The sequence below is a fragment of the Zymoseptoria tritici genome, chromosome 9 (assembly GCF_000219625.1).
Source record: "Zymoseptoria tritici IPO323 chromosome 9, whole genome shotgun sequence".
Taxonomy (NCBI): Eukaryota; Fungi; Ascomycota; class Dothideomycetes; order Mycosphaerellales; family Mycosphaerellaceae; genus Zymoseptoria; species Zymoseptoria tritici.
Window position 1 is genome coordinate 1606479 of NC_018210.1, and position 18850 is coordinate 1625328.

At 53.7% G+C, this 18850-nt stretch overlaps 4 protein-coding genes across 4 annotated transcripts; 1 reads left to right on the plus strand and 3 right to left on the minus strand.

Annotated features, from left to right (window-relative positions):
• Window positions 1-336: 336 nt before the first annotated feature.
• Window positions 337-1104, plus strand: MYCGRDRAFT_75800 (uncharacterized protein; the record flags this gene model as incomplete). The annotated part of the gene is made up of 1 exon (XM_003849442.1): window positions 337-1104. The coding sequence occupies one exon, from the start codon at window positions 349-351 to the stop codon at window positions 1102-1104; it is 756 nt and encodes a 251-aa protein (XP_003849490.1).
• A 233-nt stretch (window positions 1105-1337) lies between these two features.
• MYCGRDRAFT_161269 (putative cell morphogenesis protein) lies at window positions 1338-9101 on the minus strand (the record flags this gene model as incomplete). The annotated part of the gene is made up of 1 exon (XM_003849579.1): window positions 1338-9101. One exon carries the CDS (start codon window positions 9099-9101, stop codon window positions 1338-1340), a length of 7764 nt encoding a protein of 2587 aa, XP_003849627.1.
• A 1747-nt stretch (window positions 9102-10848) lies between these two features.
• MYCGRDRAFT_28705 (uncharacterized protein) lies at window positions 10849-11315 on the minus strand (the record flags this gene model as incomplete). Its single annotated transcript, XM_003849578.1, has 2 exons — window positions 10849-11122; window positions 11173-11315. Coding segments are annotated over 2 exons (417 nt in total), but the record flags the coding sequence as incomplete, so codon positions are not given.
• A 3762-nt stretch (window positions 11316-15077) lies between these two features.
• MYCGRDRAFT_75805 (uncharacterized protein) lies at window positions 15078-17263 on the minus strand (the record flags this gene model as incomplete). Its single annotated transcript, XM_003849577.1, has 2 exons — window positions 15078-15374; window positions 15433-17263. The coding sequence occupies 2 exons, from the start codon at window positions 17215-17217 to the stop codon at window positions 15078-15080; spliced, it is 2082 nt and encodes a 693-aa protein (XP_003849625.1).
• Between the last annotated feature and the right edge of the window lie 1587 nt (window positions 17264-18850).

The following is an 18850-nucleotide window of genomic DNA, read 5'->3' on the forward strand; positions in this document are numbered from 1 at the left end:
CTACAGTTGGTTCAATCCCTTCGCGAGCGAATGAAGTATCGCGACCAAGATCCTACAAGAATAGACATAGTCAGCAACATCATAAAAAAAGTGCTTTTCGATGAATAGTCGCCGCTTTCGCTTGTGAACACAGAGGTGATGTGAAGGAGGATGGTGTTAAGCGGCAAGTGGTTCAGCCGAACCCTGATCTTTCTGCCACAATGATCTACAGCGAGGGAGTGGTCAGCACTTCGCATCAAGGGATATTTCTAGCACTGAGTGCATAGAGACATTAATGGGAAAGTTTAGACATCCCTACCCGCAAGACTGACCGTAAAGACATCAATTCTCAGCCCGACTGCTCCCAAAATGTCATCTCCTCCGCTCAACGTACTCATCACCGGCGCTAGCCGAGGCATTGGTCGAGCAACCGCCATCCTCGCTGGCGAAAGGCACTGGAACATCGGTATCAACTATGTCCGCGATATGGAATCTGCCAAGTCCTGCCAGGCAGAAGTCCAGGTATCCGGCGGTCAGGCCATCGTTGTAGCCGCCGACATGAAGCACGAAGACCAAGTCCGGGAGCTCTTCGACGCCGTAGAGAAGGAGTACGGCACTCTCGACGGCGTGGTAATCAACGCGGGCATCACTGCTCAAGCCATGCCCTTAGCAGACATGGAAATTGAGCGGCTGAAGCGAGTGTTTGATACGAACATTCTCGGGGCGTACCTCTGTGCGAGAGAAGCCGCGAGACGGATGCCGGCTTCCAAGGGTGGGCGAGGAGGTAGTATTGTGTTTGTGTCCTCGGCCGCAGCGCGACTGGGAAGTCCGAACGAATATGTCGACTATGCGGGTTCGAAGGGTGCGATTGATACCTTGACGACCGGCTTGGCGAAAGAACTTGGTCCGCTGGGAATTAGGGTGAATTCAGTGCGTCCTGGTATCATCAGGACGGATATCCATGAGCTTTCGGGAGATCCTTCGCGTGTTGACAGGCTGGGCAATCAGGCGCCCATGGGGAGGGCGGGAGAGGCGAGTGAGGTTGCGGAAGCGATTGTGTGGCTGTTGTCACCGGCAAGCTCATATGTTACCGGGACGTTTATTGATGTTGCTGGTGGAAGATGACGCGTGGCAGTGCTCGACTGTGGTGCTTATATCAAGAGACCGAACTTCTACATCTCGATCACTTCGATACTGGAAAGTGCGAACCAATGCGGTAGTAGTGTTCTCATTCTTTCAGTGGGTATCGATGCCTAAAACAGCCAATGCTCCTTCCCTTTCTACACGCTCTAACGCGTCAATCAAAGTTTGTACAGACTTCCAACTCCTTTCTATGCATTTCCTGACTCCGTACGACGTCAAGGTTCCGCCGAGAACGGCCCTTCTTTCACATAGTAAGCAGGCATTTTCGGTACCTTTGGAGACTTGCCCGCAGTGAGAGCAGCCGCAACTCTCAAGGCATCTCTCGCCTCCTTGTTTCCTCCACTACTCGTCAACCTCCTCAAGTTCGACTTCAGAGTCCTGAAACCGCCTCCGGACCCGGACGTCGGCATGTTTTTCGCTGTATGGTGCGGAGCCCGCGGATGAGCTTCCTCGGCGGTCTGCGAACGGGCGATGCGCAGTTGATGATTGGGTAAGTACTCCTCATCGCCGTCCGAGAAGAAAGCCTCGCGTTCGTCATCGGCAGTCTCGTCGCCTGAGAGGACGGCCGGGTCGTTGCGAGACGAGCTTGTGCTGAGCGTCATGATCGGCGACGTGACAGAGCGATTATGGAGGCCCGGACGGAGGCTGGTGTTCGAGGACGCAGGGTTTGCAAAAGCGGCCGGATTCATAATAGCTGGATCGGGACGCTGCTGAGGCTGGCGACGGAATTGCTCTGCAAAGCCGGTCTGGAAGGAAGTTATGCTCGCATTCCGCTTCAAAGATCGATGGAGAATAGGGAGGGCTTGCTGATCGTAGAGACTCTCACGCCGTTCGTCTGCAGCGTATTGCGTCACTGTAACATTGCTTGGGTAGACGGGTGGTGTCGCCGTGGCCTCGTCAAAGAAGTCGTCAAGAGTGTCCAACTTCTCGGCCAGCTCTCCGAAATTGGGATCAGCAAGACGAGTGTCATCCGAAAGCATTGTCGCCGTGCGGTCCGCAAAGTAGGAGTCGTACTGGCCGTAATCATCCTTGTGGAACTCGAACTCCGGCGTGGCGTCAGTCTCGTGGTATCCGTCAACAGTCGCGTTTGCAAGAGTGTGGAATACTGCGTGCACATTGGCTCTCGTTCGCGCGGAGTGTATAGCAGGCATCGGAATAGACCAGCCAGACTCTTCGGGAATGCCGTACAGACTCTTCGTACTGTCGTACTCCTTCCGGGTCGCGCGACTCGAGTGCGAACCAGCCATGCTCATGCGAAGGTGCTTGTTGTCGAGTGGTGTGCCAGTCATATCAATGACGTTGTCGAGGACATCCAACGCTTGCTGGCAGTGCTCCGTTTGCAGCAGTCTCAGCAGTGGCGATATGAGATCTGGACCTTGAGTCGCAATCTCCGGTTTTCGCATGTCGACATCTGGAATCATGACGCACAAAATTTGCATCGTCTTGACTTTGAACCAGGCCGTCTGGTTATTGACCATGCCGAGCAAGAACACCAAGCTGTTGAACTCCTGCAAAGGGAAGAACGCGGTGCGGATTGCTGCGATGCACTGGGAGAGAAAGTCTTGCTCGTTCTTGAACTTCCCACATGCAAACGCCTGCAGCGTCCTCGCGAGACTGACATAGTTCTGGCTCTCCGCTGCAAATCCAAGCACATCAGCAGATTCCAGACAAGACGCATTGCCGTCATTGTCGAACCAGTGCAGATATCTTGGCAGGTTCGCCAGGATCGTGAACAGCAGTCGGTCATCAGCTCCAACGATATCGCTCGATGGTAGCTTGACGAGCTTCTCCATAATTTGTAGTGAGCGCTCCATTGATCCACTAGACCTCACACCCTTGTAGATGAGTGCGTGGAGTCCCTTGAAGCCACCTTCCCACGTCGGCGGCTGACTCTCTTGCAGAATCTTCAACACAGCCGGATCACTGAGGTCCATCTTTGTCAACAGCAGTCCCAGCATGCTGAGACATTCTTGGAATTCCCTTTCGAAGATGGTGTCCAGGCAGGCGCACGTATTCCAGAACAGTTGCGGATATGGCAATAAATTCAGCGGATCCAATGCGTCGATGATGCTCCTCAAAGTAGTGAGAATCTCGAGCGAGAAGACGAGGTAGTCGTGGTTCTCATCGTCGGCGATGGTATTTGACAGCCTTGCTAGCATATCTGCCAGCATGGGCTGGTCCAGCGTCGTTGACACGCATCTGAAGACTTGGAAGCTCCGACATGCGACGTGCCGGACCGCGCAAGACGTAGCCCATTGCATAGTGACCTTGCCCAACTCTGCTCGTATACCAGGATACGTGATGGAAAAGATCCTCACGACTTCGTCGACCACATAGGCCATGGGCTCAGAGACAGCTCTGCTGTCCTCCTCGCCGGCACGCACCTCGCTATCCGTGTAGGACCAAGAAATCTTCGGATCCTGCTGTCTGACCAGCTCGATGAAGTCTTCAATTGATTTCTTGTCTGGCTCGGTCGTGCTCTCGTCGATCTTGGAGATGACCAGCTCGTGAATGAGATGAACCAGCATCTCACGAGCTTGATCTTGCACAACACTGACGTACTGATCCCATTGCACGAGGACGACTTGAAGTAAGACAGGCACCTTGTCCGCGGCAAGCTGGAATGGCGACACGACCAGATCGACCAGTAAGATCATGCTCAGCTGTCCCAAGGACAGGCCGTTCTGTTTGGCGCCGCTAGGCAGAACCACAGCCAGATCGGCAATGTAGGGCAGACCGGCAGTGTCGACAGGAGTCTGCATCGGCTCTCGTCGCTCCGCGACCATTGTCTTCGGCACGATTTGCATGATAAGATGCTCCACCACTCGAGCACCAGCAGGCGTCTTGGACAAGAACACCACAATCTGCTTGGCGTAAATGACGAAATTTTGCTCCTTCTTGTCTAAGCAGATGGTTATGATGAAGTCGAGAATCAGCTGCACATTTCCGCCATATGGCCCTGTCGCGAGAGCTTGCCAGAGAGCTTGAATCTCGTTGTGCAGAGCAATGCTACTTTTGACAGTGATTTCGAACAGATTGACCAAGAGCATGTGCGAAGTTCCCGTCGGTCCTCCGTTGGGATCCAATTGCAGCTCGATGGCCTGTATCCACGGCAGCATACCCGAGACCATATTGCGTTGATGGTCTGGCTGGAGTTCGTTGAAGTATGCCGAGAACTCCGAGAAGACGTGGAACGCCAACTCAGGATGCGCATTCGCCAGTCTTCGTGAAATCTCAAACTGTGCCAGCTTGTACACCGCCGTTGTCTTATCGGACACACTGATGTCCAGATCTTGGAGCTTCGACGTCCTGCCTAGCCGCTCCTCCAACGTGCGCAGCAGGCGAGCCGACTTTGTTCGTACGCTGCTGTCCTCATTGCCCAGCGTGTACAAGCAAGCACAGAGGATCTTCCAGAAGGGGGTGTGGACATTGCTATTGTCCGTCAAGACTTTGGTGACAACCTCAAAGTAGCTTCCCAGCGCCTTCGGCATACGGGCGATGTAGCACATTCTCATCGTCTGCGCCACAAGATATGGCTGATCGAGATTGTGAGCGATGAGGTTCTGCAGAGCCTTGCGGCCTACAGCGTGCGTGCGATCACTGGGTGCTTCGAAGATGCCATTGATCCACGACAGCATGCGACGCACATCGAACTGCATGAGCACTCTGTTGTCAGCAACGAACTGCAGCGGGCCAGCGCAAAGCATAGCCATAGCACTGAGCGCAGCATGTTGCAGCTCGTTCTTCTCCTTCTCAATAGCCGAGTTGATGATGGTCCTGCTTCTCATGTCGCCTTCGCGGTCCAGAATTGACCGACGAATATGTTCCTGCTGTCTGCGAAGCTGAGATTCGTTCGGCGAGAAGCCACACCAGTTTTCCAGCAGCGCGAATGTAGCCTGACGAGATTGAAAAGACATCCATTGCGAACTGTCCTTCAATTTCCGAATGCAGTCGTAAAGGCCTTCCGTCAGCGTGCAGAAGTGTGTGCGCAGCTTCTGAAACTCCAGGTCCGCTTGAATGTCAGTATCGCTCAGAAAGATTCGCAGGTGCTTCGTGTAGTCGACCATGTATGTCATGATGTAGTCTTCGCCGAGAGTCGCAGGATCTTGCAGTAGAGGGCAAGTCAGACTAAGCAGATGGGTGATCTCCGTACGTAGCCAATCCGTCTGTCGGTTTCGACGCGGATTGGTGACGCTGCGTTGATGGGACGCTAAGCGATCTTTGGCGTCAGCACTGCATAGCGCGATGAATGGCTGTAAAGATTCCAGAAGAGTCTGAAACAGCGTTGCATTGGTTGCGCCCAGCCCAGCGACCGCTGCGCTTCTCACGTTGGCATTTGATGCCGATAGAAAAGGCACGACACGAGTAAACAGCTCCGATGCGGAAGCGATCTTCTCCTGGCTGGTCGCAGATGACTTGGAGCTTTTGCGTGTATGCTGCGAGCTCTGACTTGACACGAGCGGGTAATTCGGCGCTCCACCGATGTTGGTCAAAGTCGTGCAAGCGAAGATGAGGTGGATCTTCCATTGCTCGATAACAATGTCTGGTGAGGTACTGTTGAGGCGGGTGGGAGGCTTGTTGGAAGCGAATGCCTGCTCCAGAGCATTTTGCGCCTGCTTGCTACCTTCTGCTAGGTTGCCGATTGAGCGATGGCTATGCGTCAATCGTTGGCAGACGAGCTCTCTTGTCAGTGCGACTGCGTGTAAGCAGATCTCTGAGCTCAGACGGATGAGGTTCGGAAAGACCTTGAACCACAAGTTGGCGTCGTGTGCAATGTCACTACTGCACAACTCAACAAGGGTGTTGTTGACATTGCCCTTCCGTAAACCCTTTTGAAGTCGGCTCCGTTCTGCCAGCGTGAGGCGCTCATCGTTCACATCAATCACTTGATGCGAGCCACCCTCGAGTATACTGATGATTCGTGTACAGGGCTTCCCAAGCGCCGTGTCAAACTTGGTGATGAGGCGTAGGACATTGACTGCAACAGCTCGCACAGCTCTCGATGGCGAGCACAAGAAGAAGAGTCCATGCGACTCTACTTCATCCACATGTGCTAGGACACCGGCAAGATCCAGTGGCAGGGGTCGGATGCCCTGGTCGTCTTCATCGGTTGGATCCACAACGACGGCCTTTCTCGTACGCTGCTGTATGTCGTCGATCCAGATTTGCAAGAGCTCGACGTACAGCTTGAGTGTGTTCTCAATGTGACCGGGACCCAGAAGACTGCCATCCGAGACGGTGGCATATCGATCATCAAAGTTGAAAATGAATCGGGCAAAGCCAATCGTGACTTGCTGCGCATGCGACTGTCGAGCGATAGACTTGAGCGACTGCGCCGAGGATGTAGCAATATGTGACTGGACGTGAGCTGTGCCAGTACACAGTAGATTGACCAAAGAATTGATAGGCAGATGGGGCGAAAGACATCGTGGTAGAGCCTCTACAGCGACATGCAGCAGATCATAGTAATGCTGTCTGACGTCGGTAGGGGTCGAAAATTCGTCTCTCCGATTGAACGTGAAAGCTTCTGCCATGGGCGTCTTCGGCGTCGTATGGGAGGAAAACTTCTCATCGAGGACAGCTTGACCTCCAAAAGTATTGTCGCAAATGATGGTCAATTGGCCGAGCATCTTGCAAAATTTGACATAGTATTCGCGAGCAACTTCATTAAGATTCGTGGTCATCACGGGTCGTGAAAGGCGTTCTGTCCGACCAGCGGAGAGGACAAATCCTTGAGAGCGTGTTCTTCGATGAGTGATGGGAGATCGGGAGTGCGGGTCCATAAGAGAATCGCACTCAAAGTGGGTGGGAAAGGGAGGAGGCTGACCTCCTTCAAGGTCTGCCATGATGGCGAGAAATGCTCGAATAGCAATGACAGTCTTCTCAGGGTCGAGATTCTCAATCTTCAAGTCCTTCTCCGGACTTGAGAACAGCTCCGCGTTCATAAGTGGGAAGATGATGGTCCGGAAGCACAGGTCTTGGTGTTTGTATCCAATGATCCGTATCAGCTGGATGAGAGGGTCCGCGATGGTTGGATCCGTGGATATCAGCACACGCTTCCCGCCTTGAAAGACAAGCTTGACAATCTCATCCAGCTTCCGTGTCACTGCATTCATTGATTCTGAGGTGCGGTAAAGGTATCGCCAGACGAGTCGACAAATAGCCTTAAGCGCATGTGATCTTCCTGCCCGGTCTCTTGCCTTGGGTTGAAAGGTCGTAACGAGAGGAAGCCATTGTGATGCGAAGTGCTCTGCAGGCGAAGCACATAACAGGACAGCCTGCATCGGATAGACATACGGCCAATGGTCCGCCTTTGACAGCATCTGCGTGATCTTTGGCTGCAGTACAGCCACCACTTCCTTCCACCTGGGCATGTTCAGTTCAGATGTTGCAGTGGCCGCGATGGGTAAGAGCAGATGCTCGAACAGCTCCGCGTAGGCATGTTTCATGGTCCGGCCGTGAACTTCCGCGAAGAATCTTGCCAGCAGCTGCAGCATCTGACATGACTGCTCCCACGCCTCGTCAGGCTGAGACCGCACTTTCAGCCATCTCATACTCTGGACCAGCAGAGCAGTCTTGGCCGCGAGTTTAGGCTCAGCCAGTCCTTTCACAGCCAACCGCTTTTGAGCAGCCTTAAGGTCCTTCAGAAATCTCTCCACGACTTCATCGAAACGAACCCCACTCATGACACCCAAAAGTTGTCCGCGAATGACCCAATTCGCCTTAATGACAGGTGAGGTCGCCAGTAAATCGGGATCAGCGCTCTGGAGTTGTCCGTAAATGACATCTTCAAGCCGTCCTGCGGTGTTCAAAGAGCTGTCCGGACCATTTAACGCCTTCAAGGTTGTTTGACCAATGATCTCGATGAGGACCCGGCAAAGGATGTAGATCGAGACCGTCGACCGTCGATCCGCCATTGCAACGTTAGTCTCCATCAACGTGAAAGTCTGGCTACTTGCTGAAGGTCCTGGTGCTGATGTTGGTCCGTTCGTCATCGCGCGCTGCGTGGCTCCTGCAGTCTCTCGCATGAGCTTGAGTTCGTTGTACACGGTGTTCGCTGTGTCTGCCTTCTTCTTGCGCCAATGAATGACCGAATCGATCAAAGAATTTGGTTTATGACGGTTGATATGTCCCAACGAACTGATCAACTGATCGAACGCCGGATCAGCTCCAGGGCCGCAGATGCTCTCAATTCGAAGCTCTGGCTCGCCGGCCTTAATCATACATCGCTCGATCCGCTCATCGGCCTCTGCAATGAACGACGTGAACAGGTGGTGTAACGCATATTCTCCAACGGTCTTCGGTTCTGGCTGTGGTTGTTGCGGCTGTGCTCTTGACTGTGACCTCTGATGTTCGTGACTTCTCTTGACCTTCCCACTGTGCATTCTCTCTGGTTGCCGCCTTTGCAAAGGACCACTTTCAAAGCTTCGATTCGCCGCAATCGCCGCACCATTACTTGGAGGATTCGCATGCAAAGTCGACATGGACGGACTCTTATGCAGGACTGCCATCGGATTATAGGCACCCGCACCTGTGTCTCCACCACTATTCGCCATGATCTTCTGCGGGCTCAACGGACTTGACTGGGCAGAGGATAACATGCTAGGATTTCGCGAGTGCTGTACGCCATGCACTATGGACGTCTGTCGATGGTGGCCGTAGGTCACTGAAGGTTTGCGCTCGGATTCTAAGCTGGGTCGCGACTGCGATGCTGGTGTTGTGGCTCGCGGCGATGCATTGCGGATGCTCGTGGCACTCAGCGCTCGGCCACGATTTATTGGCGATTCGCGTTGATTCGGATTAGGCGGCGGCGGTGGATAGGCAGCGGTGGGTGGGGCGACCAAGAGAGGCTCCGGCGGTGGACTGCTACTCGGATCGGGATAGGGATGTTCGGAGTTGAGGGAGAGCAACGGACGTCCATCTGAAGGTGTAGCAACGGCTGTCAAGACGCACGGTGTCGTCAGTAGAGAGTCCTGCATAGCAGATGACTGGTTCCTTTGGCAGAACACAGTTTCGCAAGTAGGGCGACATACTCATTCTATCTCACCGCGTGCAGATGCATCGCCTCGTCTGATCCAAACGGGCGAAAGCTGGAGCGTTCGCGTTTCACCAAAAGTCCGGATTACTGCGGCGAGCTTCGTGTACGTGCGCTGACAAGGTTGGCACGCCGCACGGCCGGGTAGAACGAATATGGTTGAAAGGATGATAATAGTGGTCGTAGAGGACGAAGTGGATTCATCAAGATTCACAAGTCTTCGTGCCTTGCAGATGAACGGGACGATCTGAACCCTAAGGTATCCACTCGGGGACAGCGCAGAGAGTTCGAACGTTCCGGGGGAGGCTGATCCTGTGATCCTTTCACGTAAGCACACCGTCCCTTTTTATACAGCCAATGATGATTCGACAACCTTCTTTTTTCTCACCTCGCACAAGAACCATGTTGTCGCCAGAAAGCTGGACAAGCTTCGGAGCTCCGACGATACGAGGTTGCACCGGACATCTGCACAAGCTCGTCCGGCCGAAGGATGCGGCTGAACGAGAAGACGATGACCGCGCTGTCCAAGGCGGCGACGGCGGCGCCATCTGCGGACGACAAGACATCACGATGGAATAATGTGACCGACTGGACAAGACGCGACATTCGCAACGACGACAAGCAATTGTAACAGTCTATTTACTTTTGGATACCATCGAGTCATGATTCATAGCAGCGACAATCCTCATCCATTATCCGTTCTCCATTCGACGCCTGTGAAGGCTACATTCTGGTGGCAGCCGCGCTGAAGAGCAAAAGAAGAAAGACACCGCAAACGCGAAGAAAGAAAAAAGCTGTTGTCTGTATCTGCGACCCAAAGATATTCCATTCCCAAGTCAGCCATGGCGGCATGACGAACACACATTGTTGATGTAATGCTGTAATATGCCACCATATCACACTGCATATGCGGATAGTCTTTGGCAGTGAGCGACAGTGGGTGCGATCAGGGACCGGTCGCGGCGGTAGGAATGCAGCGTTGCGTAGTGATGCGGTGAGGCGATGCGTGGTGAGAGACGCTCGTACTCAATCGTGAGCTCAGAATGGCAGCCGTGTAGTCATGATCGTGTACAGTGCGATGTACGCTCGGTCGACAGTAGTGATGTTGGGAAGAGGAATGCCTCCTACTCCTGCTCTGCTGGAGCGACAGAGTCGACTGTGGTGGTTGCCTGAGCAGTGGCTGGGGAGCCGGTGGCAGGCTTCGAGTCGGCACCCGCGTCGGTCGGAGTGGCCTGGCCGTCGGTCTTGGTGGTGACGTTGAGCTGAGCTGCGTTGGGTGTGTATGGAACGGCACCCAGAGGGCTGCGACCTGGCATCTGGCGGATGGCGGACTGGGCCCAACGCTGGCCTTGGATGGGGACTGCTGGAGTCGTACCGAGATACTGATCAAACTCGTTGGAGTTCTGACCGTCATGGGTGTTGGAGCCGGCATATGGAAGCCGGCCCTGGCGCCAGGCCTGCGTAGCGTACTCGTACTCTGCCGATCGGAACTGGCGCGCAGCTTGCGTCTGCTGCTTGAGCGACTTCTGCTCCTGAGTGTCGGCGTAGCGAATCTGAATCTGCATCTCCTCGCCGCCGGAGCTGATGGTGTGGTTGTTGAAAGTCTTGATGACCTCCTCGCAGACGTCACGGGTGTTAAAACTGGTGAGGGTCAGCGATAGGACAGATAGTGAGCATGAGAAGGTGACTGACCGAGCGAATCCGACACCTCGACCATGTCCCTCCTTGGTTCGAAGCACCTTGGATGACGCCACCTGATGAGGAGCGAAGAGGTTGGCGAGCTCATGCTCGTTCATCGACTTGGGCAGGTTGGAGACGTAGAGGTTGGTATTGGACGTGTCGGCAAATGTCTTCAGCTTGGAGTAGAAGGACTCCCGAGCGAAGCTGACTTCGTATCCAAGGTAGTGGAAGCCGCGGATGCAGTTCTCGGCGTCTTCGTAGTTGTGGTACTTCACAAACCCGAAGCTGGAAGATGTCAGTAAGAGGGAACAAGGTTCGGCACGAGAGCCACATACCCCTTGCACAAGCCAGTATTGAGGTCGATGATAGACTTGGAGCTCTTGATATCGCCGAAGCGAGATCCCCAGATCTCGAGAAGCTCGTCGGTGGTCTCGGGGAGGAGGCCACGGATGTAGACGTTGGTCTCACCACGCTGGTTCTCCAGCGCACGATCCAAAGGCTTGAGCGGCGACGATGGAGCAGGAATCGCGCGTGGGATAATTGGCTCGCGAGAGATGAGGAGCTTGATGCGTGGCGAGACGTCGACCTGTTCAGGCTGCTTGGCGATGGGCATGCCGTATGCACCAACCATGGACGTGGGTGATGGAGTGCTGTGCGTGAAGACGCCACTCGGAGAGCGATTGATGGCGACACCGCCGTGTGAGTAGCCATGGTAGCCTGCATACGACGGAGTGGTGGGCTGGTCATTCTCGTTGGACGAGATGGAGTCTCGGCGAGGTGTGATGAGTGTGGGCACTTCTCCGTTGGCACCAGCCGTGGTCGGTGTCCAGTTCTGAGACATTGGGCTGTTATCGTGTTGCTGCTGATATGCGTTGCCATAGCTGAGCTGCTGCATGTACTGAGACGCATGTGGCGTGTACATGCCCGGTGACTGAGCCGTTTGTGCCGTGGCATAGTTGTTGGGAAAGACGTATTGGCCAGCATTGGCATACATCGTGGCGGGCATTGAGGTAGCCACGGAGAGGCCACCGTAGTTGCTGGCACCAGACGACATCATTGCGTTCTTGGCCTGAGCAGCAAAGGTCTGAGCACCCATGTTCATGCCTTGGAACCCATGAGCGAGTGCGGCCATAGAGTCGGAGCCGGAATTGTGTTGCATGCCGTAGCCTTGACCCTGCTGAGCACGAGAGACATATTGCTGCTGACCGCCGTACATCGTGTTGCTGTTGTATCCGTTGTTCTGGCGGTTGTAGTTGGTGTTCTTCGAGTCCATGGAAGCCATGTTCTTGTAAGCACCATCAGTACCTGCTTGCCGACGTAAAGGATTCCCAAACGAAGATTGTTGGGTATTGAAATTGTGGTGGCCAAAGTGTGTCATGGTGAAAGACTCTGGAGTAGGCAAGGGGATGTGTGGGATGATGCTCTTTCTGAGGGGTGTGCTGGGTGAAGTGGTGTCGAATGGCTTGCCAGTCTTGCTGTCGTTACTGCAATGTGCAGATCACAACGCAGAAGAGGCTTACCGGTGATGCGTGAAGTGGATGGATATCTTCCGGTGAAGGTTCGTTCGGAAGGGTGGGTGATCTGGTTCTGCGAGTTCATGTCAGTGAGAGTCAAGGGGATGGAAATGATGCTTGATGAGTTTTGCCCTCACCGTCTCCCAATGGATGAGATGTCGATGGCGAGAGGTGACTTACCTGCTGAACTGAAGCGAATGGGATGGCCGGACAAATTGCAACGGTGAGTTGGCGATAGCTGCAGAGCAGGTGTGATGAGCAGGATGCTATGCTACCGGTGGTGGTGGTATGGTCGACAGGCGTATGCAAAGACGAATGAGAAAAGGCTGCACTGCGAGTGTTAGTTGTTGTTTGTGGTGGAAGAAGAAGAAGAAGAAGGAAGAGAAGTCGAAGATGGAGGTTTTGGAAGTTGTGAAGTGAGGGTAGGTGCTTGGAACTCTCGGGCCGTCTGGTATGAGGTTGAAGGAAGGAGCTTACCTTGATGCCGTGGAAAACGCTGCGGAATCGAGAAGGCGCCTGGAGATGTTGGCGGAAGGATGAAGTCGGTCGGTATTGATGAGTGGGATGATCGAGTCCTGTTATATGACGGTGCGCGGAAGGCCGGTCGATCTCGTCTTCGAGGAGGGGGAGGAGGAGGGAGTCGCCGCTATCGATAACGACCTCGATATGTTCCAATTTCTTCCAACGCCAGACGATACCACTCCCCAATTGATGCTCTCACGCTCGTCTGAATTGTTTTGGCCTCTCGATAGCCTCTTACTTCCTCAAAGTCCCTTATTTCTGCACAACCAGATCGATGCAAACGAAGCGCAAAGATACTTGAAGCTAAGGTAATCCGCTGAAGCTGGGGAGATCGAGGAGTAAAAGTACAGTATGAGGAGGAAGAAGAGGACGACTGAACGTCAAAAGGAAGAAGAATGCCTTACAGTACGATGTGCACTAATGCCGAGCTCCAGGGCAGACGAATGGTCGTGTTATGGCCTTGCAGATCCGACTCTGCGTACCTGTCACAAGCACGTCCCTCCGGTTGTTTTGCACCATGCAAGCCCTGTCGGCTTTGTTCAAAACAGACAAGGCTCAGTAGACAGCTCTGCGCTGTTTGGTCCTGCGACCATCCTCCCGCTGCATGATCATCATGCGGAGAACGCCACAGAATGCTCGCTCGCCCCGGTTTAGACGGTCCAACACTGCACCTGTGGATCGTTACCTCTCTCCACCTGTCCACTGCTTGGTCGCTCACTCGCTGACTCCCATCTTGATAGCACCCGGTATCTGGCATTGCCTCTGCCATCCGATCTGAATAGGGAAGAAGGCGTCTGCGATGCCCCGCTGTGCCGCACTATGCCCGTGAGCGTCTTCCTCTTTCGGTCGGGACCCGTTTGTGATAGATCACATTCGGTTCCACCCTGTCGGCATTGCCATCGAGAAATCCTTTGACAGGTGTCGTCGAGGTGAAGCCTTTTCCGAAGGTGTAGCGCCGTTGTATCGATGCTATCGTGGGTAGACCATCTCTTGCAACGAGCGCGCTCACCACCATACTGATGCAATCGTAGCCGCATTGTGAAGAATCTCACGGCTTGGGGTGGCACAGAAGAACTTCGAGTCCTGGTCGTCCAAGCACGGCGGCAGAAATAGCCCAGTCGAACAATGGAGATCATTGGTTGTACCTGCATCGGCGCTTGTTCCCCTGATCGCCTGTCCTTGAATACCGGGCTAGCAGTGCGTTGGCGATCTGGTTGAGCTGCGGCAGTATTGCACTGCGTGCCAACGCACCACATACATTGACTGGTGGTGTCCCTCCAATGTTGATGTGCCATCGACTTTCAAGACATTTGACGGAATTGATTCCTCCTCTTGCTTTCGCACGTTAGCATCACTTCTATCTCCAGCAGCGCCCTCAAAAGGCTGCGCTGTCCACAATACATGCAAGGGACCGGCAACAATGCGGAACCTACAACACTGTGCAACCAGCAACTTTGATCAACGAATCCTTCACAAAACAAACGCGCCTGTGCCGTCCGCAAGCAATCTCTCTTCCTCTGATGAGTCGATGACCTCCAACCACCAGACATCACCCATCGATGCACCGCAGCTGCAAAGTCGATCACACACCCTGCACCCTCGGCCATCTCGGTCCGTCGGCGTACAGCATAAAAATCGACAGCGCTTCCTTCGTCGACGCAAGACTCAACCCCTCATTGTCGCTGTCAGAGAGCAAGACTGCAGGTGGCCGAACCTGGTCCGCGGGCGAGGAGTGCGTCTCTAATGGCGAATTGACGAGTGCCTTCATACATCTGCGGCCGGGTGTGATGATCGCAACGGGCGCTGAGTGCGGTACGACCGTCAATGCCGCTTTCCGGAGCGACCGATGTATGCTGTTGACTTGCAAGAGGGTAAATGGAGGGAGAAGAAGTAGACGGAAGAAACGTCAGAATATCCTCCACATGCCCTGTGCTTCTCAAGGTTTTGAAGTCTAAATGAGTACCTTGGTACTGGGCATTGTTCGATGAGATTCAGCAGCATCACGATAGTGGAGGATTCGGTGTAATGAAGTGTACTAGATCAAAGACGAAGCATCGCAGCAGGAATCCATGCTATGTCCCATCCTCAACACCTATCTACAGTCCGCTCTCCGCCATGTCTTCCTCATCTCTCCCTCTAAACGCCAGCCCCGAACAAATATCCGCTCAGCCTGTATCCTGCACATTGTATAGACCGAATTCCGTCTACGACCAGACATCCTCCTGGTACAAATTCCCACTCCTCATGCCCTTGACCACATCCTCGGCCTTCTTCTTCTCAACACCCCGTTGCTCACTGATGATTGTCGACAGAGTCTCATTGACCTCTCGTGCCATGTTCGCCGCGTCACCGCACACATAAAAGTACGCCTTCTGCTCCAACAGCTTGTTGACTTCCTCGGCACGCTCCTTCAGGCGGTGTTGGACGTACACCTTCTTGTCGCTTTCGCGGGAAAAGGCGGTGATGAGCTCGAATTGACCGTCGAGGTCTTTAGTATATTGCTGTGAAGTCATGTCAATCCTGGCAATCTCGTCAAAGGCTATGCGACGCTAAGCTTACCTCCCACTCCTTTTCATACATGAAGTCCTCCTTGCGACTTCTGCTGCCGGTGAACAGTAGTGTCTTGCCAACCTTCTCGCCGTTCTTCGCTTGCTGAGCACGCTCCTGGACGAATCCTCGGAATGGTGCAACACCAGTTCCCGGTCCGACCATGATGATCGGCTTGCTAGGGTCTGACGGAAGTTTGAAGTTGGAATGACGAATGTGAACAGGAACGTGGACGCCATCGTACTTGTTTCGAGGACCGGTGATGGCGTAGTTAAGACCATGTGGATCGGGGTTGGACTGGCCTTCCTGCTTGAGCTTGAGAGAGAGTAGGTAATTTGTTGTAACACCCTTGACGATGTGAGGCGCACCAGGAACCGCAACCGAGTCGACCACGGCAGTGATGGAGACCTTGTTCTTCTGAACAAGAGATGAGGACGAGATGGAGTAGTATCGGGGTTGGATTTTGTTCAAAGACTCGACAAAAAGAGCAAATGGAATCTTATCCCACGTTTGACCATTGCCGATGTGCTCAAGGAATTGCGCAATGTTGAAATTCTTCTTGGCGACTTCGGCGGAAAAGGTCTCCTTGTCACCGCCAATCTTTGTCATTTTCTCCTTGATTTCATCGTTGGGAGAGAACTGGGCAAGAGTAGCGACGAACTGTCGAGAGACTGGGGCGCAAATTTCCAGCTGGTAGCGGAAGACAGTGTCGTAGGTAGTCGGCGTAGGGAAAGGAACTTTGGCGGTGGCATCCATACCCTTGACGGTGATCACAGTGTCTGCCTTCTTCTTCAATCCAGTAACCTTCAGCAACCGTTCCACCTCGCGGCCGGGGTTATTGGGCCAAACAGCAATATGATCACCAGTAGTGTAGGACAGGTTCGATCCGGAAATGTCAATCTCCATGTGCAGGCAGTTTCGTGATTTATCGTGGAAGAGCTCGTATGACTCGGCGATGGGTGCGATGTACGGGTTGTGTGCGTTGTAGGGACCCTTTGACTTGCCTTCAAGATGATTCTTGTTGGGCTCGCCTAGGTAGACCGTATCGTGGGAAGCGTCCATATTCTCCTTCTCTGTAACCTCAAAAACGGGCTCGTAGACGGCCTCGCGCTCTTCCAAGTTCATAGCCTCTGCAAGTGCGTTCCACATGGGCTCCTTCCAGGCCAGGAAATCCTCCTCCATAGTGCCGGCACCATCATCGCCCTCACCAGCCTCTCCAATACGCTGAGCGCCGAGTCGCGTAAGGTACTTGTCGACATTTCGAACCATGGAGTTGTAGTGCTCGTAAGTATTGTTTCCAAGGCCGAAAGTGACATATTTCATGCCGCCCAAAGGAGACTCTTCGGCGCTCTTCTCGCTGAATGAGACATCCTCCCCGCCGATGAATTCGTAAAACTCCACAGCATTGTCGGTAGGCTCGCCCTCGCCATAGGTGGCCAACACGAAAAAAGCAACCTTGTCATCAGGAAACTTGTCCAAGTTCTCGTAATCGTACTCTTCCAAATCGGCGGTCATGGTCTTCAATCCAAAACGCGATGAACCCTCCTTGGCGAGGCGAGAAGCATAATCTTCGGCCGTTCCTGTCTGAGAGCCGTAGAAGATGACACAGTTCTTGCCCGTCTCTTCCAGCTTTTCAAGAATGTCCCTGCTCTTGCCTGCCTTGGCGGATCCATTTGTGAGAGACGCGTACGGGTCCTTCGGTGGGACTGCCCAGTATGTGCCTTTGGTGAAGTATGCGATGGTTCCGAGGAGGAGGATGGCCAGGACGACGATGTCCAGCGTGTCGAGGGAGGCCATGGCGTGAGTGTGCCTGTGCGAGTGAGGTGAGAGTAGTGGGAGCAGGTGGTCGTGAAGGGGAGTGGTGAGGTCGGTGGATTCGACGGCTGAAGTTCCGCGCCTATCGGTCCAAATTTGTGAATAGTCGATGCGGCTGGGACAGCAGGCTCTCGGGTAGCGAGAACGGAGATATGACAAAGATACAAGAAGTGGAGTGCCAGGTGGGCAGATTCTACGGGTTTACAGTGGCAAGGCGTAGTCCCGGAAAAGCAGTGTCCGCCTTTCGGGGTCGGCTCTGTTCAGGGAAGCTTGGGAACGAGATGCACCACGTCAACACTTCGGACTTCTTTGTTTTGAAGCGGTCCTCGGAACGAGGGTCTCGATGCTTACATTCGACGATCCTTCGCGACAACACCTATTCAATACGACAGACAACACGACGAAGCAATTCATGTCTGGACCGTCATTCGTGGCCTTACATTCAGTCGGTCTGACGTTTCCTGCATACTCGTACGATAAAAAGCATCGAATTGACAACCCTGTAGCTCAACGAACGCGAGCATGGAATTACGACTGAAGCAGAGCAAGATTTCGGACGGAACACAAGCTAGCCGTTCATGCTTTTGGAAGGCCGCAAGCTCCCAAGCGATGCAAGCAATTCTCATGTTCATGCTGTCGCCTGCTATACGATGTCCGCCACAAGCGTACTCGCAGCCATGAAGAACCACGCGAGCATCCATCTCCGTCTTCCTGCCGTCGCCACCTTTGTCAGTCGAGCTTGTCCGTCCAGTATCGCACCTGCCCTCGATACATCTTGTCAATGCAATCATTGCAAAGGAAACAATATGCGGGAACTGCAGAGTCTAGGCTGCATATCGAGGTCGGCCAATCTCTCAGCCAGCGCCTATGGAGGAGCGCGGAATGAGGCCGCTGTTTCTGATCCATACTGAGAATGTTCTCTCTTGCGTCCTCTCTAATTCAGCCCAAGCATTGGATAGACGTCCATTCGGATTGAGTCCAAGGTTGCTTGTGCGAGGAACTCCTTCGAGACAGACAAGCGTCTGTGATACATGATGTCGATCAGATTAGATCGTGGCCGAGCACATGGCAGCCACCCAAAGAGTCAAAGACCTGAACCGGCGATCACTTATGCTAAAGCCGAAGCACACTTCGTCCTTCCCTTGTGCAGGTCCTTTCTTAATCCTGCTTGCATGGATGCTGGCCGCGTTAAACTTGAAAAGAGCAAGTACAAAACGTGATTGCGTCTGGAAAGCATAACCCTCAGCAGGGAATCCCGAACAATTTCCCACACAGGGCTCGCCCGGTTGAGACTCGAAGAGGGAATGCAACAATGGTAAGGTTCTGGACTCATCGTATCCGACAGGCACTGATGAGCAGCAGCACATCGGCACATGATGGAGATCTCGCCTTGCCGGCCATGCTCCACGCGTTCGCCGGAAACACTACAACACCAGGGAGCCGAGACACGGAGCTGCCGTTCCATCGGCTCGTTTCGCATGTTTCGTCAAACGCGCAAACACATGGTCAAGGTTCTCGAGAGAATTCGTCATAATGTCAACGAGGTTGAATTACCAAAGAATCGCGTCTGTGCACGACGACACTTCGAGCTTCAACGAACGACAAGCACAGCATT